This window comes from Pantherophis guttatus, chromosome 4 (genome assembly GCF_059756535.1).
Source record: "Pantherophis guttatus breed Tessera chromosome 4, ASM5975653v1, whole genome shotgun sequence".
Taxonomy (NCBI): Eukaryota; Metazoa; Chordata; class Lepidosauria; order Squamata; family Colubridae; genus Pantherophis; species Pantherophis guttatus.
Genome location: NC_142066.1, coordinates 26276473 through 26296658, shown reverse-complemented (window position 1 = coordinate 26296658; position 20186 = coordinate 26276473). Strand labels below are relative to the sequence as shown.

Genomic DNA, 20186 nt, shown 5'->3' with positions numbered 1-20186 from the left:
TGAGTCAGTCACTCTCTCTCAGTCCAATCCACCTCACAAAATTGTTGTGGGGGAAAATAGGAGGAAGGAGGGTGTATAAATTTAAGTAGTTAAACTTACAAAAGTTCCCATTGCTATCCCCACCCTCAAAATACCCAATAGACCAAAAATCAAAATTGTTGAAATACTTGTAAAAATAAAAAGGGAAGTATAGGTGAAAATACATTGATTTTTAAGTGTAGAAAAAAAAGGGAGAGGGGATGATGGTTTCCATGTCTTCATGAATAGATTTGACAGTCCAGTCCTGGGATGAAACACGCAGATCAATAGTAGAATTAGGACATCTGCTTTCAGGCAAGTTTCAGTTCCTTTCATTCACTTCCATATTAAGTAATCCTGCTTTGAGGTGCCTGTTTTTGGAGTTTCTGTCACAACCTTGTTGGGGAGCAACCTTCTTTGCAGGCAAACTTTGCACGCTCCTCAGCAATCAGAGATGCCCCCAGAATGGAGATGTCTTCTAGATCACAACCGATTTGAAATTACACAAAACCAAGATTATTTACAAAAGGACACTATGTACATCTTAGGTAAAACTTAGAGAAAACGCTCGGTATCCAAAGTTGGTGAAGACATCAATGAAGTGGCTGCTTCCAGCTGCTGTCAACACCTGAAGGGAGAAGAAAAAGATTTTGGGATGAGCTTACATGATGTGCTGAACCAGACTAGCTACCCACAACTCCAGCTTCATGCTTTGCACGCTGCTTGTTTCAAAATGCAGTTGATTGGCACGAGCACCATTTTCAGACGGGTCCCGGCAGTGGTTAGACCTCAGAACATTTTCTAGCCAACTATACTGTGCAATCTTCTCAATGGACTGGCAGTTTAAGAGACAGCTAAAATTTTCATTTCATCAAAATTGCTGGCTTTGGTTTTATATCACTGTATTTATTAGCTGACTTGAAGCCTCCTTTATGAGACAAGAAGTTGGATACAAATGCTATGATGAAGGATTCCAAACAACCTCCATGTTGTTCCCAAGATCTGAGTTTCTTCAAAATTCAAAAAGACCCAAATATCTGCCTCCTTCCCAAAACGGAAACCCCTGCCGCCTTTTCTAATTCCCCATAGCTCCTGTCATATTGCATTACAGTCTGGTTTGGAAGTATTACTGCTTCAGACAGGAAGGCGATGCAGAGTGGTGAGGACAGCAGAAAAGATTATTGGCAGTTTCACTCCCTTCTATTCAGGATGTAGGACATAAGCGATGCTTGAGCAGGGTCTGCAGGATTGTCTGGGACGCTACATATCCTCTGCACGACCTGTTTTCCTTGCTATCTTCTGGGAAGGGGCTTCAGAGTATCTGAAGCAGAACATCCATCTGAGCCACAGTTTTGTTCCATGTAGCATCAAACTTGTGAACAATCAAGCTTCCTCTTTCCGCTATGTATTCAAGATGGACAGTGATTAATATATATGTATGTATGTATATGTATGTACAGTATGTATGTGTGTGTGCAGATATATATATATGCATGTAGATAGCATATCTATATCCATGTTATGTATGTGTATACTTCTGAGAGCTGGCAACAGAATTTCATTTTTAATGTGTGCCAGTGTGCCCACAGAAAAAAATGACAATAGCAATAGCACGTAGACTTATATACCTCTTCCACAGTGCTTTTACAGTCCTCTCTAAGCGGTTTACAGAGTCAGCATATTTCCCCCCCAACAATATGGCTCCTCATTTACCCACCTCGGAAAGGATGGAAGGCTGAGTCAACCTTGAGCCAGTGAGAATCGAACTGCCGAAATGCAGTCAGCCAGGAATCAGCAGAAATAGTCTGCAGTACTGCATTCTAATCACTGTGCCACCACGGCTCATAAAGGTTATCTTATCTTATGATCCCTTTCTTATATTAGGCTACGCCTATCCGATTTGAGCTCCTCCCATTCATCCAATGAAGAGACCACAATATCTATACCCACCCACCCCCACAACTCCCTCCCCCTCCTCCCCGTCCCAATCCTCCTTGCAATTCTGAAGGTTCCTTATTATTAAATTTATTGTCTCTCCATCTTAGCACAGAGTAACTGGTCAACTATATACCTTATGCTCTGCAGAGCGTTCGTTGATGGAAATGGAGTGGACACAACGAGGAAGGCAAGGAATTTGGGCCTTCACTTCCCCACTGATCTGTAAATGATTAATGGTTGGACTGTGGCCAGCAGAGAGAATCTGTAAAAGATGAGGAAGGGAGGGTTCCTTATTGAGACGGAAGTACTTAAAAATAAATCAGTACGGTTAAACAGCAGTCATCTTAAGTCGCCCAAAACAGAAACAGTATTTCCTCTTTGTCCCAAAGGTGCTTTTTCAAGAGGCAAATGGACTTCCTGTTTTTTCTTTGAAAACGTTTTGCTTCTCATCTAAGAAACTGCTTCAGTTCTTCTCCTCTTGGATAAACAATCTTTGGAGAATCTCCTGTTCTCTGCACTGTTTACTTTTTTAAAAAAAACCCCACTTTGATGAATTTCAAAGAAAGATAAAATACAATTAACAAAAAAAGAAGATTGTTTAAAAGGGGGGAGGGGATCAGAGGGTGGAAAAAGTTAAAAAGTGGACAAAAGAAAAAAGGAAAAGGAATACAAAAAGAAGGAAATCTAACTTTATTCGGTACAGGTATCTTACAAACCTCCTCGTGCACCAGTCTTGCAAAATGATCCCCTCTCTATGATATGTGAGTATAAAATATTTTAGGTGTCTTTTAAATCACGCCTTTTACATGGATCATCTCCAGCCATACATTCTCACTAAGTTTTTTTTTAAAGTGTTGGCTTTTGTTGAATTTCTAAACCAATTTGGAAATCTTCGTACTGAGCTTTAGCAGATCAGTGGGTCTCTTTTAGACACCCACAAATAAAGAGTAGAGTCAGAGAAGGATGAGGCTAATAATGTTAAATAAAGAGGCAAAAGCAGCAAAGCAAAGCGAGGATGTCAAAATATATCGTGGGGCAGCAGGGTAGGTTCTGAAATTCAGGGATGTAAGACTTACCAGATCTTGGTAGAACATGGCTTGCTGCTGGCACTGAGGCAAGGGGAATACAGTGGTGGGTGTCACTGAACGTAGGTGCCAAAGGGTGAGTGCTGGGCCCCCGCCACACACCTGTGATATTTAAAAATATATGTATTTCACAATATTCTTTCTCCAACCTGGTGCTCTCTGCAAGCTTGAACTCTCAATCCACAAACTGATCACCCACTTCAGAATAAACTGGAGATCAGGGGCTCCAAAAGGACGAGCTATGGGTCCTTGGTGCTCTCTGAGCTTGGTTGTTTTCTTGCAGACATTTCATTACTCAGTTAGGTAACATCATCAGTGCTAGATAGGGGTGGGGTTTGCTCTTTGTTTATATAAGAATCACCTTGTAGAGGAGATGGGCTACACAGAAATATAATTAATAAATAAAATATATCAGTGGCTTGGCTTGCCCTATCAACGTTGGTGGGAATGTTCTTAGTGGTTCCTTGCTTAGGCTGTTCTTTATTGTTTGTTTGGTAGTTCCTTGATTGGGGCATTGTTTACTGCTTGATTGTTAGTCTAGAAATAATTTTGGTATTAATCTCTGCTTATCTGGATGTTGATTGCTGGCAAGGAGGTCTTTCTAGTCTTTTTGTTTCCTTTTGAGCTTTTTTATTGTTCTTTTGAATAGTATGCAGATGAGCTAATGATATGAAGAGAGCTAGCCCAAGAATCATGAAAACCCCATTAATGAGGCAAACAATTGGGGCGCCCTTGGCTGGTGCATCTCTTGGAGATGCAAGTCACTGAGAAGCTGATGGACTCACCATCCAGTCAGAGTCTGTCGCCAAACAACTGATCCACTTCCCATTCTGAGGACGGCTGCATTCCTAAAAGAATTAAGGAGAGTTTTTAGAGGAAAACTGCTGAGTTAAGGAGTATTTAGACTCACAGTATTAAAAACTGACCTCTGGATTAGTTCCCCCACAAGAAACTCACTGAAATCAATGAGATTTAAATTCCTAATTTAAAAAAATATCTATGGGCAAATCTGGAAAAAAGGATAAGTACAGTAATATTATTATTATATTATAAATATTATTATCCTTATGTACACTGGGAGCATATACACCGAAGACAAATTCCTTGTGTGTCCAATCACACTTGCCAATATTCTATTCTATTCTAATTTTATTATGCATTCTGAGTTTTGGAGAAAGAAAATCTATCTATCTATCTATCTATCTATCTATATCTATCTATCTATCCATCCCTCCATCCATCCCTCCATTCAATTTCTTTATAGCCATCCATCTCAATCAATAACTCTGGAAGGTTTACAATTCAAAATTCAGGTTAAGATGAAAATACCTCATATTTGTGGACTTCAATTGATTGGACTTGACCTCCTGTACGTAAATCTGAAAACCAGATTAAAAGGGGGGAAAAAAACCAGTGCTTAAAACAGCATTTTCTTTCTGATTGAAAATCACAACAGCATCCTTCAGATGTGTTGAGCTGCCCAGCATTCGTTCCCTTTGCAGCTGGAAGGCAACAAATTAGGGGCAGAAACAGAAACACCACCAAATAAATTAGAAATGTACAGCTCTTCAAATTCTGCTGAAGCTCACAGCAGGACCAAGCCAATACAATTACAGTGAGGGATTCCTGGGAGTTGTAGTTCAAAATCATCTGTATTTACAGTCCCCCTAGGAAGCATTATTGTTCTGCATTCCAGCCAAAGCAACCTTTGGTAGCTGTGCATCCCGAGCCTGTTCCAAAACAGTAGGGCCAACATAGATAAAAATTCTGTGTTTTAAAGGCCCTGACAGAACCCAGATACAGGTTTGCTTTAGACGTGAAGGAAAGGAATGCAGCTTAGTGATAAAGCACAACATTTATAAGCCAAAGTCTCAAATCAATCCCTGACATGTTCAGTCAGAAATCCCAGAGGTTTGCTGCTAATCATGCAATATGAGGTTAGGTCATAAAAGGAGTCCCTGAAAGTTTTACTCCACTAGTCGTAGATAACTTTAGGGGAATAATACTCATCTCCATTTCTAGGCCATTGAGCCAGCGCTGTCCAAAAATGTTTCCGCAATCCTGTAGCCAGCAGTGCAGAGCAGGCGGCAAAACACAGATTCTTATCTTTCCAGCAAAGTTGTACTTATTTAGCTATTTGCATGCTTTTTGAGCCACTAGGTTGGCAGGAGCTAGGGCAAGTGACAGGAGCTCACTCTGTCACGCAATGGTAGGACTCGAACCTCCAGAGCACAGACCTTCTCTGGCATTTTTTAAGCCACTGAGTCACCGTGCATCTAGAGGTAAGTGGACTATTGATGAATTTAATGTAAGGCATATATATTATGTTCCTGTAGGACAGCTTGTCAGATTTGTGGAGGTAAACCTAGAATTCCCTAGCTGGCATGGCCTCTGCTGAGAATTCTGGGAATTGGAGTTCAAATACCCAGAGTATACTGTATTTGTCTAAAGCAGGATCGGGCAACTATGGCAACTTTATGACCTATAGACTTCAACTCCCAGAATTCCTGAGCCAGCATGGAGGAGTTGCCCACCCCTGGTCTAAAGACTGTTAGATCTTTTACAAAGACACAGGAGCACGCATGAAAGGACGAGAGAGTCAGAGTTTGACACAGGAGACACTTACCCCAAAGACGTACGGTCCCATCTTCACTTCCTGACAGGCATTCTCGGAGCTGCTCCCGAAGGGCCAAACAATGGATATAATCAGTGTGGCCCTGAAATTCACGCTGAGAGAAGTAGAGGAAGGGACAGACAAAGTGACTTCAAGTTTACCTATATAGGTGTTCCAATAATGGTCCATAAAAAATCAGCATTCTAGCTTTGGTTAACAGTGAAGGAGACTGAGGGCACCAGAGGGCCTCACGGTCAGAGTTGCCATTTACTCCTAACAAAAGATAGGAGGTCTCTGATCTGTACTATTTCCAAAATCTACCCCCCCCCCAAACATCTCTCCCAGTGAATTCTGAGAGGTGTGGTTCTCCTGTGGAAAGTCATTAAGCAAAAGAATGAGCAGGATCTTTAAGGCAGTTGAGCTATCTTTTCATTAGATCCATGCTGTGGTGAATAAGAGAGGAGGCGATACCCCTTCTCTTCAAGAAATCATTGCTAGACCCAATGATTTTGGACAATTTTTGTGCAGTCTCCAGCCTTTCCTTCCTGGACAAGATTGTTGAGAAGTGGTCTACATCATCAGAAAACCATGGAAGGATTATCTAGACCTGCTCAAGGCAGGTTTCAGACCAGGATAGTACAGACAGCCCTAACTTGATTTTTTACACATGCGCACAATATAAGTCCTACCCCCAAAATAAGCCCTAATTAAGACCCCGCCCACTCAGTTGCAACTGCTTGCATGAGATGGGGCGAGGTGCACAAGTAAAAATCAAGCTAGGATGGAGATGGGGGAATGGAGATGCCCACGTGCCCCGCACCTACTTACCTTAGGATAGTTGCAGCCAGGCCTCCCACATCCTGACACCTGCCTTGCCGGCCTACTTTTTCTGTGGCTGCTTGCTGCCACTTGTGCGTATTGTCCCCGGCCTCCATTTCACTGTCAGAGGCCTTCAGGAAAGGCTTCTGCAGCCAAGTAACGAGCTCCAGATTGATACGTGTGTCGCCCCTGGCCTCCACTTCATCTCAGAGGTGCCATCAGAACTCATTTTTCAGCTGCAGAGGCCTTTCCTGAAGGTCTCTGATGGCAAAAGGGAGGCCAGGGGGCAACGTGCGCGAGCAGCAGCAAGCAACCACAGAAGTGGGCCGGCAGCAGCCACACAGGCTCCTGCAGGACGGGGCTGTTGATACTGCCACTGCGAATGGAAGACATACCCCCAAAATAAGACCTAGTGCCTCTTTTGGAGGTTTAAAAAAAAAAAAAGACCGGGTCTTATTTTTGGGGAAACATGGTATGTGTTGATGAGAGAACTGATTACTTTTCATAAAAGCCATAACCATGTTTCACCAGAAGAAAGCTGAAGATACTTCAAGATCTATTCCCAAGAAAGTCCAGTTGCCTCTTGAAAAAGCACCTTTGGGACAACCATGTCCTGGATGACTGAGAATCTCCATAGACACTTCCAGATCTATTGAATTCAATTTCTGGATTCTGAGCAACAGTACTGAAAGTGAAGGGCATATGCTGAAAAGCATATCATCTATATCTATCATCTCCCTCCCTCCCTAAATCTGAATCAAAAGTACTGATTTGTAGAAGGAATGGCAGGATCTGAGGGCGGAGGCAAAAGAGGGATCAGTCTAGAATCCCTATGTAGTCACAAGTGAACTAAGTCCAACTTCCCTTAAATTCCATTGACTTTTATCTAACTCCAAGCAGGTGAATTGAAAAGATTCCTCTGTATGGCAATACATCAGCTTAATTGGAGCTTCATGTGTGGACCTGATCTTTTGTTCCTGACATGTTCTGCTAGTTAAATTATCAACATTTATCCAGATCTTAAGGAGAATTTGAGAATGCCAAATGAGAAAAGGCTTTTTGAGAAAACCAGGAAGGCTGAAAGGTCCATAAAACATAGGACATCTTGGCTTATTTCCCCCACACCTGGAGGACTCACAGTAAAGGCTCCAGTTTCCAGGTCCATCATGTGAATGACACAGTCACCTCCAGCCATCAGTAGAGTATTATCCTAGAGAAAGTTGGGGAGAAAGAAAGTGGCATGATGAAACCTCTTGAGCTGTATTGGTCCATCCCAAGACAGTCCAATGGCCATACCTTCAGGTTCAACTGCAGGCTGTTGATTTCTGGCACTTCAAGTCTACTTCTAAAAAGGAAACGAAAGGCAAACCTTCAATCTCAACATGTCCATGGGCAGGAAAAAAATAATAGGAAAAAAAGGAAACAGCGAAACTAGGCTTTACCCATAAGGTGGCCTCCTACTCCAAGCTTCTTTGCAACTCTAAAATGAAAGGCGAGGAAAGGCATCTTAAAAACAGCAGAAGTCAGAAAATGTACAGCCAGGCTAGGAGGGAAGGGGGAGGGAAGTAACCCACTCGTACTTTCTTCACAATCTCGCTCCAGTTCCAGGCCTTGACTTCTCCATTGCCAGCACTTAACAGTTGCCGATCGGTGGACACCATAGCATAGATAGCTCCACTGTGGGCTATGGAAAGAAGAGAGATCTTTCATGAGGGATGTGGCCTCAAGATGGGTCATGCCTTCTGGGGAATCCACTGCTGAACCAAAGAAACTCAACCACATTGATGCCAAATGAAGAATTCCTCCTGGGTTAGAGACAGACAGCCCAACCATGCTGTCTGCTGACTACACACAGCCCTAATTTGGGCATGGAAGAATAACCCAGTTTACTATTGTTGTGGCTCCTTGCCTGAGCCTGGGCTATCGACAGATGCAGACTCTGAGAGTGAGGGAGAGGAGTTGGCAAGGCCTCCCTCTCCAGGACCCTCCTCTCTGGCAATGCCTCCGGAGGACATCGAAGGCCAAGAGATAGGCTCAGAGCCAAGCACATCCCCGCAGCCACAGGTGGACAGCGACGAAGGAGATAAGTGCTGGCTGGATCCTCGACAACGGCGCAGGGAGAAGCGTGCGCAGAAGGGAAGGCATGCCAGAGATTAGCTGAGTCACTGGACCACACCCCACAGGATATAAATGTGGGTGTGGTGGCCGGTTCAGTTTGTGACGAGCAAAAACTAGAAATAATCCATGATCTCTGCGTTACTGGACTTCTGCCTGCCTTGTCGGACTGCATTTGAACTAATCCTTGTATTGCTGAAACTTTGCCTGCTTTATCGGAATGCTTGCAGTCTAATCTTTGTTTTGTGTGAATAAAGTCTGAATTGGCAGCTAGCCACTGGGTTGCTGCCAGCTTTATCTTCAAAGATTTTGTCGTGTGGCTTATTAACTCCGGGCTGTCTGTGGGGATGCGTGTGTGGGACGGGGACAGAACAACTATAGGCTGATGTTTAGGTTGAAGTCCGTACATCTTAAAATTGCCAATGTTCAGAAACTTTGCTAAGGCACCTCTAGATTTTCTCTGCTAGCCCAACCCACCGTCACCAACCTGCAAAGGACGCCACCGGCTTCTTGCTCTCCTCCTTGGCTTCTGAACTTAATGCTGCCGACAGGCTATCCAAGAAAAAAAGAGTGAAAATTAACCCAAAGATGGACTTGCTATTTTTTTTTAAAAAAAACTAATAAATAAAGCATAGCTAGTGATAAGTTACATCCAAATACCTGAATACGGCAATTTCTCCATAGTTGTTTCCGGCTGCTAAATATCTGCCACAAGGTGAGACACTTTGAGTGTATATGGTCATGTGCAAGAGCTCAAGAGATCGTTGAATGTCCATCTGGCAAAGAGAAAAAAAATAAAGAATAGAATAGAATTCTTTATTGGTCAAGTGTGATTGGACACACAAGGAATTTTGTCTTTGGTGCATATGCTGTCAGTGTACATACAAGCAACAAGTGATGAATCATGATCATAATCATAAAAAACATTCATCACAAATCATAAGATACAACACTGAGTGATAGTCATAGGATACTAAATAAGCAATCAACATAAATCATACTAGGATACTAAATAAAACAATAGAAATCTTAAGATACAAGCAACAAAGTTATAGGCATAAGAAGATAAGGAATAGATAACAGAAAAAATGAGAAGGATAATAATAATGCAGCCCTACTAGGTAATTTGACAGTGTTGTGGGAATTAGTTGTTTAACAGAGTGATGGCATGGGGGAAAAATTGTCCTTGTGTCTAGTTGTTTGGGCGTGCAATGCTCTAGTGTCGTCTTGAAGGAAGAAGTTGAAACAGTTTATGTCCAGGGTGTGAGGGAACTGTGTTGATAAAGCAGAGGTCCATTTAGGCTGCATCCAGAGAAGTTCTTTGTGGGTATTTTAAGTAGCAACCAGATTTTTAAGTACAGAATAGTCTTTTTACCCACAACAATAGGAGGTTTAACTCTGACTCTTTTGAGACCAGCACAAACAACTGTTCAGAAAATTTGCCCTGCATTTTCCCTTACCAATTCTCCTTCATTATGACAAAATTCACTTCCCGCATTTATTTCAAAGCATAATTTCAGTGAATATTCATGAGTAGAAGGGATTGTGTTCTTGCACTTGTACAAGTTGGCCACCCCATACTCGTGTGTGTGTGTGTGTGTGTGTGTGTGTGTGAACTGCCTTTCACCGCAGAGTCATCTTTCCAGCCTTCTACAGCCTAGGATGCTCCCTGAGCCTCAATGAAATCTCAAAGAAATCGTGTCCGACTAAGTTGGGGGCATATACCGGTCTAGTAAATGATTTTTTTAATATAAACAATGCTCTTCTTCAATAGTTAGATGGCCTAGACATTGATATTTGAAAGTAGATCTTTTTGACAGTTATATTTTATTGGGTTCTACTAATCTAGTTGAAATGTTAATTTATATTGCTACTCCATGTATGATATGCCATACTCCAAATAAATAAATAAATCCCAAAGAAAGACATCAATGAGCTTCTCCAGGGTGGAAAGCTTTGGAGGAATCGAAAGAGAGGCAACAATTACAAAAATCAACATTCACTGCACTATCATTCACAATGAAGTAAGCTATTAAAAAAAAAAAACCACCAAAGAAAATCTGTAATAAATTTGCAATTTCCTGACAGGGAGATAAAGTAGAAAAGCAAAAGCCTTCCCCACCAGCCTTGTATATGTAGTCCTCAACTTACGACATTAGCAATATTTGAAGTTACAACCCAACTCAAAAAAGGGAACTTATGATCCAGATCCGAAATTCTGATAATTACCTCCCGGCAATCATATGACTGCACTTTAGACATTCAGCAACATGGCTTAATGTATGGCCATTTTGCAGCGTCCCAAAGTCACATTGCTGTATTTTATGATGTTTTGCTGAAAACCAGTAACTTTCAGTTTTCACCACAGCAGCATCCAAACCAATGGTTCACTTAATAACCACCACACAAAACATTATAAAATCAACCATTAAGACTTACGACTACAATGGGCAGGCTCCATTATGGTTGTAACTCGAGGACTACTTGTATATTCAGCAGATCCTCTTGGGATGACTGCAGAAGATAGACTGGCAGTAGTCTCCACTCTAATATAACGCTACTGGAAACAAACTGGATTCAATACCAGCTGATGTGATCAATAAGCAGCAATTGAGTTTCATTCTGCGGTGATTTCATTTCATTTTATCTGCTTTGTTGCTATGTCTCCTTAATTGCTATTTGTTTCTGATTTTGTTGCAAGGGATATATTTATACCTCACATTTGATTTTTTTATCACAAAAAGGTTGGATATAAATATTCATATGGAATTCTCAAAAAGATCCTGATTAAAATAATTAAGGACATAAATGGGTAAAATAGAAACCACTCTGCAACAAAAAATAAACTGCTTGAAGCAATATTTCTCAACCCTTGACAATTTTATGCGGTGGGGATTTCAACTCCCAGAAGTCTCCAGCTAGCATAATGGCTAGGGAATCCTGGGAGATGAAGTCCACATATCTTAAAATTGCCATAGGGTAGATGAAAAAAGGCGATGTAAAGTATAGTACATGTTAAATTTAGTTACTCCTTTCCAAATTTCATTCCCGGCCCAAATGGTGGGAAACACGCTTTGCATTTTAATCTATTTAATCAATCAGCTTTCACCTATGCTGAACTATAACTCCCATCTATCCCTGCGAGTCTGATAAGTTTGAGATCCATTCATTTCCAAGTTGGGAAAAAGCAGACGGTAGGGGGCGCGAGTCATCAATTCAGCACCTCTATGGTTAAACGAAGATAGAGAAGATCCGAACGCAAAACCCGAAGTATGACGGGATTCCTCGTTTCAGCCTGCTGGTTATTGGGGAACTACACTTCCCACAATCCCTGACATTTAAAACATCACTTCTCGTCACGTGATGATTGTGGCGCGTCTAGTTTTCCCGTCTGGCTGTGGTGCGTTATTGTGGGACCAGCGTGAGAAATAACGGTAAGGACGGTAAGAATCGTATTTCTTCTTAGTCAATCTGCAATGGAATAGAGCATGCGCACATCCTACCGTCCGGTCCGCACTCTAGCCTCTTTCATTCCCCGCCTCCCACCCGGCAGCGTGCGCGTGCACTGACCGTTGCTAGTGGCTCAATTTCTTCTCCACAGCGCGCATGTGCAAAGGACCAACCGGTTATCTTACCCCACCTTCAGAGAAGAGCCACGCCCTTTCCTGTGATGATGGTCACGCCACCTCGGCTAGTGGCGGCTTTATTAGCCCAGCGCAAGGCATGCTGGGATTCGAATTTCTTCATTGCGCGCTATAAGGCGTCGGGAATGTCCTCTAAAATGGCTGCCAAAGGGCGCAAAGCTTGCTGGGAACTTAATTTTTTTTTTTTTTTAATTCCACGATGTACAGGCTGGCCTGTTGTCAGCAAAGCGAAGTCCGGTCAAAGTGAATTTGTCTTATCCTGAAGGGGCCTGGAAGGTTAAGGAAATCCCCTCTGATCCTTGTAATCCTTCATCCCCCGTATAAGAAGTTGTGAGGTGTTTTTCTTTAGCGACATCGATTGTGATCAGAAGCTTAAATTTCCCAGAGCTCTGAAAATCAAGGCGCTTGCTTTGTAAAAAATAATAATAAAATGCAATGTTTACAGTATTTTACAAAGGAACATTCAAGAGCAAAACCGAGGAAAACTTTGCAAAACCACATATTCCAATAAAAATACTACAAATCAAATAATTTGTATGCCGATGGCTCATTTTTAATTGCCTTTTTGCATATAAATTATTTGATTTGGAGTATTTATTATTAAGAATATGCGATTTTGCAAAGTTTTTCATGGTTTTGGTTCTTGAATTTTCCCTTGTAAAACAAAGTTATAAACATTTTTATTCTTATTAATCTCTTCCTAATTTCCCCATTTTTAAAAAATATTTGTCCTTTATTTTCCCCAAGGGTATATGTTTATTATACAGGTAGTCCTCGATTTACAGCTATTTGTTTAGTGACTGTTCGAAGTTACAATGGCACTGAAAAAAGTGACACCCACTGTTGGTCACATAATCAAAATTCAGCCGCTTGGCAACGGTCATGTATTTATGATGGTTGCAGTGTCCTGGGGTCATGTGATTACCTTTTGTGACATTCTGACAGGTAAAGTCAATGGGGAAACCAGATTCATTTAACAACCATATTACTAACTTAATTGCAGAGATTCACTTAACTGGCAATTGTAAAGTGGGACAAAATTCACATAATTCACTTGTCTTGCTTACCAATGGAAATTGTGGGCTCAATTGTGGTTGTAGTATGCAGCTAAGCATTCTCTATGGTTTCTTGTACTCTGCTACTATTAAAAAAAATGAAATACGTTTTAGCAGAGCTTAGCTCAGCTCAGCTGATAAATGCCTCATGTAGATTTTTGGGACCCAATAAAAAAGTTTGCTTTTTTAAAAAATACTTTTTGAAATTCTCAGTCTAGCCAACAGCCTTGGGTTTCCTAGAAATCTTCCATACAAAAGCTACCCAGGTTTATTGATTATTAATATTTTAAAGGCTTTTAAGTATAGATATTATTTATTTTAACTTGGAGGTTGCTGTAGTTTATAATTGTACTGAAAAATATTGAAGGTTGCTTTTCTATATATTTGTTTGATATATTTTTGCCACATTTTAATCGTTCCCTTTTATTTCTTCTCCTATTCCTTTTATGTTAAATTTTTTTGTTTTTTGAAATTTAATAAAGCTACATATAAAAAAATAAAAACAAATGCTACTTAGTTCTGACTAACTCTTCCTTTTCAGAAGTTCTCAAATTCAACATGATACCCATTCAAGACATTTACATCTCTGTTGGAAAATGGATTCTTTTTAACTTTTCTTTTGCTTTAATTCACAGATGAATCCTACAATAAGCCCAGGATCACCATCAGCTGTTTCTTCTGGGCATTTTTTGCACTGCTCTGTGTTGTCAAGGAATATGGGCTGTAGCCACAACATCATCCCAAGCTGGGAACGCGATGTGCCATGCACAATTCCACGGATGAAACCCAGACACAGATTGGTGAATTTCAGGAGTGTAAAAAGGTATCGGTAACCATATGCTGTGAGGCTTTCAGATTAATATAAACAGATTCTGTAGATTTGGGATAGAGGAAAATTCATCCATCTGGCATTTATTCACCCAGTAGGCCATGTGACTACTGCTGAAGCATCTGAAAAGATGTTAATAGAGCATGCTAGAGGCTCTGTTGCTCAACTTCTTTCAAAGCAGGTCTGGGCAATTAGTTTTCCCAAAGGACCACATGAAAAACTGGAAGTCTTGGGGAGGGCTGAACCAGTAAGGCCATACACTTATTTACATTTGATTTCTAATTTCCAATCAACCTCATGCCTGACAGGAACAGCCAAAGGGCCGGATGTGGTCCAGGGGCCCCATAAAATGCCCAGCTCTGCTTCAAACGAAAAATGATGAAGGGGGCTGAGGCAAAGAAGGCAACAATAGGCTATATATCAGCAGTTTTATTTGGATATTTAGTAGTATTTTTGAGTAGCACCCTAATATGCATTACTCTTAGATAAAATCTGTTTACAAATAGTCGATGCCAATTTGGTGGCATATAATCTGCCTTCTTTACAAAAACATTTAAAAAGCACAGCTCAGTTAAACAGTAAAATCATTTATTGAGCAGCACCCGATAGTTAAATCATAAAAGATAACAAAAGCTTGGCCAAGAGTTTTGTCTGCTGCTGAAATAATGAAGTGTGACAATAAACAGGTTGGCAAATATTTCAAAAATTCTGTACCTAAATTGTGAAGGGCTTAGGAGTGGATAACAAAGTAACATAAAATTGATACCAAAGGGAAGGTTTTGAATCTTAGGGTTTTCAAAGGCAGTAAGGTGGGAATCTGCCAGGGAGCATCAGGAATCTTCTTCTGTTTATGAGCTGTGGTGGCGACACAGTTGCTAGAATGCAGTATTGCAGACTAACTCTGCCTACAACCTGGAGTTCAATTCTCACTGTCTCAAAGTTGACTCAGCCTTCCATCCTTTCGAAGTTGGTAAAATGAGGACCCAGATTATTGGGGGCAATATACTGACACTGTAAACTGTTCAGAGTGCTGTAAAGCTTTATGAAGTACCGTATTTTTCAGAGTATAAGATGCACTGGAGTATAAGACGCACCTACCTTTCTTGGTGAGGAAAAGAAGAAAAAGAAATCTCCCTCTGCCTCTGCGCAATTTTGCCTCGTTACCGCAAACAGCCTGCTTTACTTTCATTTTCATCATAGCTTGATTAGCACAAGGGGAAAAAAAATCTGCTCCAGCAATTTACCTCTTTGCAGCAAGCAGCAGAGCCCTGTGCAAAACAGCTGAGAGCAAATCAGCTGAGTGTCGGGAGGCCTATCCAATCAACTTGTGCTAATTAGCCTGTGCTGAAGCTGAAAGAAGCTGTTTTTTCTTTCTGTTTGCTTGCAAGGAGGTCACTGCTGTGAGGCAGAGGCCAAAGGGTGAGGGCCAGTGGGTGAGTGGGGCTACATTCGGTGTATAAGACATACCTAAATTTTCACCCCCTTTTAGGGGGGAAAGGTGCATCTTATACTCCAAAAAATATGGTAGTATACGTCTAAAAGCTATTCATATTTTATTTTAAGGATATGTTAGTGGCACAAAAATAACTAAGAATGATGTCTCGTTTCTTTTTTTAGGTGCCAGTCAGTATCCCTTGCTTTCAAGCGACACCTGGAAAGCAAAGATCAGTTAAGTGTGGAGGAAAATGAGAGCTACAGCTAAGAAAGGCATTGACCAAAAAAAAAAAAAAAATGCCCCAATCCATTTTTGTATTCCATATTTTTGGGTATATAGGTTGCACTTGATGGCTTATTCTGGGAAAATCTAAGTTTTTGTTCAGAGGTGTAGATGTTAAGCCACTGTATGTTTACAAGACTATCTAAGCAATAGCAGTAACCAAGCTCTCAAATAATAAGCTGTAATTAAGCTTGCCCTTTCATGTTGCTTTCTATCACACTGGAACCTTCTCATGCTGTCATGGTGTAGACATTCTTGATAACATAACTAAGTATGGTGCAGCCACATAAATTATTAGAGATGCTGTATAAAGGATCATCTTGTGTTTTGGAGGTCCTCCTGTTTGCAGAAACTTTCCAAAATGTTTCTAATGAAGTGCCACCTCCCCTAAGGGGCATGTTAGTTTAACTATGATGAGCTTGGCACTACTCGATTCTAACTAGGATTTTATTAAGGAGGCTGAATTGTCACTGCTTTCTGTACCTTAACAGGGAACCCAGCTCTAAACATTTTCTGTCAGAGGAGAAGATGGCTGCCCGTTTTAACTCCCTTAGCCTGGACAACGACCACATCTACAGTTCTAACGGTTTCCCTGTTCACAGTGAAAACCCCAGATGGCAGCAGGCATACACACAGTTGAAAGAGTTACAACGGAGGTACCAGAAAGCATGGCAGTTTTGTGCTTTTTAAAAAAGTGGGTTCAGGGATGCAAAATATTATGACTTCCTCACATAAGGCTTTCTCCGTCTCAGGCTATCTCAAGATGGGGCAAGTGAAGAAACCAACTCTACAGAAGAAGAGCTGACCACAGTCATTGTAGACGGTGAATTCATGATGGGAGACTGCCCTATGCTGGTGCCATCTTCCTTCTCGTTAGGACTCGAAGGAAGCAGCATTGCCCCTGAAGAAATGTTTCTTTCTCTGTGAGTATTAACAAAGTACAGGCAGTCCTTGCTTAACGACCAGCCACTTAGTGGCCATTCAAAGTTATGAGAGACACCAGGGGGTGGGAATTGTTAAGTGAGACCATTTTGCTTAATAGCTATCATCACTTGTGACCATAATGAGCAGGCTCCATTACAGTCGTAGGTCAAAGGTTACCTATAGGAAGGAAGGAAGGTGTAACAAGGAAAATGGATGAACAGTTAATCAGCTTCCTCCCTCATTTTCACAGGAATCCTTGTACCGAAGTTGTCCTGTGGAGCCCACACAGTAAGTCCCTCTTGCACACCATCAGGACACTGATAGCTCCCTCATCGGTCCAGCCCCATCTAGAAGCAGTGGCAAACCAAGAGGAAATGGAAATATGAATCAACAACCCCAATTTTACTTCCCTTTGAAATCAAATTCACTTCTCTGTCTGGCTGTGTCTTTCAACAAAAAGCACCTTTATCCAGTCAGTATAAATATTTCACAAAAATATTTTATTCCACCATGGTGGCATTCGTCATTTTCAGCCAGCTGCAATAATCTGATCCTTTCTCTTCCATCCACATAATGTACAGTATATCTGCAACTAAGTCATACACACACATACACACACCTCACTATATTTTCTCTTTCAATAAGCAATCAGCAAATAGTTCCCAGGACATTGTAATATACTTTTAAATGTTAAATGAGCATTCTAACCACTTCTTTTATACTTTATTAGCACTGAAGTCAGATTTTTAATGTCCATCAAAGTTGGAAGAATTGTAAGTTTTTATTCTTGACTTTTTGCTTCCGATAAAGAGAACTCGACACTTTTAGACTGCCAAATGTTATTTGAGAGGAGCTGGCATTATGATGAACTCTTCCTATTGGTACCTAGAGAGTGGGTGTAACAGGGAAATAAAAGAAGCAGAATTGTTTTTATATCTAAATGTCTTTATTGAATAGTGGTATATCCTTAACAAATCTGATGCCATTAGCAGTGAGTTAAAATGAGATGTTTTAGTTATCTACAGGGTGTATATAAAATAATTAATGAAGCAAATAAATTGCACAGAGGGTCCCAATGTTGAAAGGGGACAGAGTTTCTGTCTGTAATACCTCAAAGTTGGGAATCATAATTGGCAACTTATCAACTGAATCCGGACATCATTTCATATTCCTATATTAAAGTTTATTCTTATTTTATTCCTCAGTTTCTGGAGGTAAACCGGAATGACAGAATGGTACCCCAATTATAGCTGCAAAGGTTATGAAGTCCTTTTTCAAACTCAAGACGTGGACAGTTGGCTATTTTCTCCCAACATCTGGATTGAAGGACAGGGCTAATGAAGAGATAGAAAACTCTCCAAATTCTAAGAAAAGAGCAATGCAGCTTGGTCCTAAACCATTCCTACCTAGGGTAATCAGAGCAAGCCTAAAGAGAGATGAGAAGGAAAACTCCCAATACTATCGGCTGGGAAATTCTGACACATTTACTTGTGTTTCTTTCATTTCCTTCTATTATTATTTAAACTGAGGCACAGCTCCAGAGCATGAAAGAGCTTGCTCCAAAATAATCTAATGCCCACCTTCTCCCTCATCCTGCAGCCTTCTTACTGTGACTTAAATTTGAACACTGGTTGTATTCTAGCTATCAGACCACAAGTGAAGAAATAAAATACAATGAGTAAGCAAAGTTGTAGAGAAAGGCTTTTTTTCAGTTATGGGGAGAAGAACAATTTCCTTGGGCTCAGCTATGCCCCACATCCTCTTTATTTTATTCACCTTAATTATCTGTTTCAGTAGTCTTTTTTTTTAAAATGCTGCTTGGTACTTCCCACCCACCCCCCTTTCTGTAAGCACAACCTACAACTCCCACCCACCCCCAACCTATCAGCAGGCAGGGAACGCAATGCTTCAATTTGTGTTTCTATCCCCACAACTCAAATTTTCCCAGCGAAGGAGAACAGGAAAATTCTAGGGCTAGGAGGATTCATACTGGTTCTCCTGCCCTTCTGACCAAGATCCAGAAGCCTTCTCCCCAACATCATATGAGCTATGATTTTCACCCACACAATTCCCCACAGTTCATACACCCTCCTCCAGAAGGAAGAGGCATCTATAGGGGCTGCCCCTTCAGCAGCATTTCTTGACCGAAGGCTTCTTTTTGGGCTTGTTGATTTTGACAACCTCGTTCTGCTGTTGCCGCCGTGCCAGGTTTTCCTGTTTCGTTCGGAGCACCATGGTGGTGATGGCATTGAACATCTATGGATGAAACGTACAAGGGGAAGGGAACTGAACAACCTTCTTACCAGGTTTTTTTTTCCCCAGCCCAAAGCTCCATCCATCCATCCCCTCTTGAAGCACTGAAGGCCTCTGTTTCCCTTCCCACCTTTGCCCTCCTAACCACCTCTTCCAATACCTCTTCAACATTGAGGTTCTCCTTAGCACTGGTCTCAAAAAGCCGCACTCCCATTTGCTCACTGAACCGCCGGGCATCAGCGGTCTCTACTTGTTTCCGTGACAGGTCCTCACATTTATTACCCACTGGTTTGAGGGGATTGGAGAAGAGGAAAATTAGAGCAAGGAAAACAATCCAAATCCTTTCATACTGTATATTATATGATACATTCTGCACAAGTAGATAATTCGGGCACACTGTCTTCATTTTGAACTGAACACATCTTAAGACTAATTAGACAATCGTGAAGTTAAATTCCTCCCCCTAATCTTGTGCAGCTCAACCTGGCTCCTTTTAATTGACTTCTGAGGGGGGGCGGTTGGTTTTCTTTTTGTATGTGGGTAAAAGGATTTCATCACAAAGACATACTTCAGTAGCACAGCATATGTTGTCCAAATAGATGCCCCAATGTTGATGTCTCCCATTTTAAAGGTCACAGGTAAACAGATAATGTCAAACAATACGTTCTCTGTCTTACACTTTGGAGGAAAGACACTAAAGAGGATAATTCTGCTTAAGATGGAAGAGTGACTCATTAAGAAATCTGCCTTCTCACTCACTAGAGTGGCTGTGGTAACAAGCCATTCATAGTTTCATCAAATGATCTACAAACACTGAGTTTTGGTTTGGCTCACCAGAGAACAATACAGCAAACAAAGCAAGAATTAATCCCAGCTAAGGTCTCTCCTTTTTTGCAGCAGGCAAAGCCAAAGTTCCATATTTACTTGGTTTTCTAATCCACAACAGATGATCCATTAGTTCTTTATCTCTTGGATAAAGCCAAGCAGCTCGATGCAATTTAAAAAAAACCCCTAGCTTTAATTTTGTTGAGATTGATTTTCTATAAGCAATATATTCATCTTTGTTACAGTTGAGTTTTTAGGGAATGGCGAGATAAAAATACAATGAATTCCTATCACTTTCCTTCTCTAGGAATCCCAATCATTGTGTTTAGTTCTATGTCAATGTCTCAGCT

The 20186-nt window shown here is 41.0% G+C and overlaps 3 protein-coding genes across 21 annotated transcripts in view; 1 reads left to right on the top strand and 2 right to left on the bottom strand.

The window, feature by feature from the left end:
• Positions 1-190: 190 nt before the first annotated feature.
• THOC6 (THO complex subunit 6) lies at positions 191-12322 on the bottom strand. Of its 8 annotated transcripts, none has more exons than XM_034419729.3 (13): positions 12160-12322; positions 9250-9365; positions 9077-9141; positions 8055-8158; positions 7917-7954; positions 7771-7819; positions 7613-7684; positions 5668-5770; positions 4371-4420; positions 3827-3889; positions 3033-3143; positions 2090-2218; positions 191-646 (listed from the first exon to the last, which is right to left on the bottom strand). In XM_034419729.3, the coding sequence occupies exons 2-13, from the start codon at positions 9363-9365 to the stop codon at positions 563-565; spliced, it is 984 nt and encodes a 327-aa protein (XP_034275620.1). In that variant the 5' UTR covers positions 12160-12322; the 3' UTR covers positions 191-562. The 8 variants fall into 8 exon arrangements, with proteins under 8 accessions (XP_034275620.1, XP_034275616.1, XP_034275617.1 ...); XM_034419725.3 differs by having other exon boundaries at positions 8049-8158; positions 12160-12285; XM_034419726.3 differs by having other exon boundaries at positions 8049-8158; positions 12093-12197.
• HCFC1R1 (host cell factor C1 regulator 1) lies at positions 11832-18445 on the top strand. Of its 11 annotated transcripts, none has more exons than XM_034419735.3 (8): positions 11832-12023; positions 13924-14111; positions 15735-15785; positions 16326-16490; positions 16587-16757; positions 17009-17046; positions 17489-17531; positions 17964-18445. In XM_034419735.3, exons 2-7 carry the CDS (start codon positions 13924-13926, stop codon positions 17506-17508), a joined length of 633 nt encoding a protein of 210 aa, XP_034275626.1. In that variant the 5' UTR covers positions 11832-12023; the 3' UTR covers positions 17509-17531; positions 17964-18445. The 11 variants fall into 11 exon arrangements, with proteins under 11 accessions (XP_034275626.1, XP_034275625.1, XP_034275621.1 ...); XM_087893865.1 differs by having other exon boundaries at positions 11845-12032; XM_087893864.1 differs by lacking the exon at positions 11832-12023 and adding an exon at positions 12283-13178.
• Positions 17473-20186, bottom strand: part of LOC117666786 (ras-related protein Rab-35-like) — a 17632-nt gene continuing 14918 nt past the window's right edge. The window contains exons 5-6 of one of the 2 annotated variants that reach the window (XM_034419736.3): positions 19172-19296; positions 17473-19014 (exon numbers count right to left, since the gene is read on the bottom strand). In XM_034419736.3, the coding sequence (XP_034275627.1) occupies positions 18886-19014; positions 19172-19296 (254 nt within the window). In that variant the 3' untranslated portion in view covers positions 17473-18885. The remainder of the gene's footprint in view (positions 19015-19171; positions 19297-20186) is intronic. The other variant, XM_034419737.3, reaches the window with a different exon arrangement.

What these genes read in the sequence shown, in the direction of transcription:
- THOC6 (XM_034419725.3), bottom strand. Translation starts at nt 9,365, where the DNA reads ATGGACATTCAACGATCTCTTGAGCTCTTGCACATGACCATATACACT. An exon ending in AGATTGTGAAGAAAGTACGA is followed by an intron (nt 7,955 to 8,048) that starts GTGGGTTACTTC and finishes CTTTCATTTTAG; the next exon opens with AGTTGCAAAGAAGCTTGGAG. An exon ending in TTGAAGTCCACAAATATGAG is followed by an intron (nt 3,890 to 4,370) that starts GTATTTTCATCT and finishes TAATTCTTTTAG; the next exon opens with GAATGCAGCCGTCCTCAGAA.
- HCFC1R1 (XM_034419730.3), top strand. Translation starts at nt 13,924, where the DNA reads ATGAATCCTACAATAAGCCCAGGATCACCATCAGCTGTTTCTTCTGGG. An exon ending in CACCTGGAAAGCAAAGATCA is followed by an intron (nt 15,786 to 16,325) that starts GTTAAGTGTGGA and finishes GTACCTTAACAG; the next exon opens with GGAACCCAGCTCTAAACATT. An exon ending in TTGAAAGAGTTACAACGGAG is followed by an intron (nt 16,491 to 16,586) that starts GTACCAGAAAGC and finishes TCTCCGTCTCAG; the next exon opens with GCTATCTCAAGATGGGGCAA.